This window comes from Sprattus sprattus (assembly GCF_963457725.1).
Source record: "Sprattus sprattus genome assembly, chromosome: 18".
Taxonomy (NCBI): Eukaryota; Metazoa; Chordata; class Actinopteri; order Clupeiformes; family Clupeidae; genus Sprattus; species Sprattus sprattus.
The window spans coordinates 18278895-18280536 of record NC_137916.1 but is presented as its reverse complement, the minus strand read 5'-3'; the positions used below and the strand labels follow the sequence as shown (position 1 = coordinate 18280536).

The following is a 1642-nucleotide window of genomic DNA, read 5'->3' as shown; positions in this document are numbered from 1 at the left end:
CAAAGTAGCACATGCACAGAATTTGGCGATGGTTGGTGGTGGCTCCCAAGGCAAGGACAATATAAAATGTAAAGATTATATAAAGACAGTTGAAGATATACAGACAATATACAAATAATACAAAAACGAATTATATTCAGTGCAAATGTGTGTGGCAGTGCAAACAACGAAATGGTGCAATTGTATGTGAATGTAATGGGGATAGAGCACTATAGACAACGGAGTAGGGTAGAAGATAATCTTTAGATAACTGAGTAAGGTAGAAGTTAATTTATAGACAACTGAGTAAAGTAGAAGTTGATGTATAGACAACTGAGTAAGGTAGAACTTGATTTACCCAGAAATAGAAAAAATCTAGCTTTTTTGTGATTTACATAAATGGCTTAACCAACAGTTCTGGTTTTAAGATTGTTTATGTTTCCCACATCTAATTATTAAGCTTGCATGTTCTACAAAAAGATATTTTTAAGTGGACAAATATGGCTTGGCTTATTTTACTCTTTTGCAGTTGACCTTAGACGAGATATTGCTATGTATTTGGGGATCAATTTTCCCCTTTGCCTAAAACATAGCTGGTCATTGCCCCCTATCTCCTTCAGTCACCATATGGTGAGGGGTTAGTTGTCTCTTCCCCAGCCACACTGGCACTGGGTCACACCGGGGCTCAGTCCCATAGAGCCATCTGTAGAAAGAGCGAAGGACAGCACAGGGTGATGTGGGGCTTTCTTACTACTGTGGTTATATATTTAGATAAATACTCACCTTGACGATGTGCTACAAAAATAAGTCACCATGCTGAAATACTGTGTGTTAGGAATGTATTTGTGGCATGTTTGAAATGTCCTGACTAAAAGAGCAGGCTACCCAGAATGCTGTTCAGGGTTTGGCATGAGTGACTGCATGACAACAGCACAGTCATCGCTGTGACCTATTTCTTGCTTCCTTTAAAAAAGGTGAGCGTGATCACTGTCTGTGTTCCTACTGTCCCTTATGTTTTTGCTGTGTGTCTTTATCCTTCCATCTCTCCTCCTTCTCTCTCTCTCTCACTCTCTTCCTTATATCCATTTTTCCTCTGTCTCTATCCCCACTCTATGTCTATACCTCTCTCCTTTTCTCCCTTCCTCTGACCCCTCCCTGTCCTCCCTACTCTCTCTACCCCCCCTCTTTATCTGTCTCTCAACTCTCTCTCTCTCCTTCTCTCCATTTCTCTCTCTGACTCTCTCTCAGGAGCTGAGTAATGGACTCTCTCTTCAGCAGCGAGCTGAGTCTTCTGGGAAGCGTGGAGAGTTTGCGGGAGGACGGCTGTGGGATGGGCTGGCCCAGCTCGCCGCTCTCTGAAGACATGTACCCCACCTCGCACTTCGCCCTGGCGGCAGCCTACCACGACATCAAGAGCCGGCTAGCCAGCCTTGAGCGTGAGAACATCAGCATCAAGCACAAGCTCAAGAACTACGAGGTCAAGGTAAACTACAAGCTACACAGCCAAAATGAATGTTTATCTTGAAACCATTGAGCTTATTTCTGTAGAGAGACAAGATTACGTGTTCTATTAAATAGATATGGGTTGCAAAGAGAGCTCGTTTACCCTAAATAATCTTCTGTTGTTAAAATGGAGTTATGCTGAAAAGATGGAAGATGAAAT

The 1642-nt window shown here is 42.6% G+C and overlaps 1 protein-coding gene across 1 annotated transcript in view; it reads left to right on the top strand.

The window, feature by feature from the left end:
• Positions 1-1237: 1237 nt before the first annotated feature.
• LOC308378981 (TANK-binding kinase 1-binding protein 1-like) overlaps positions 1238-1642 on the top strand; it is a gene marked incomplete at both ends in the record, with an annotated part of 7886 nt that continues 7481 nt past the window's right edge. Inside the window, one exon of the mRNA XM_080856016.1 lies at positions 1238-1462. Coding sequence (XP_080712142.1) covers positions 1238-1462 — 225 coding nt within the window. The remainder of the gene's footprint in view (positions 1463-1642) is intronic.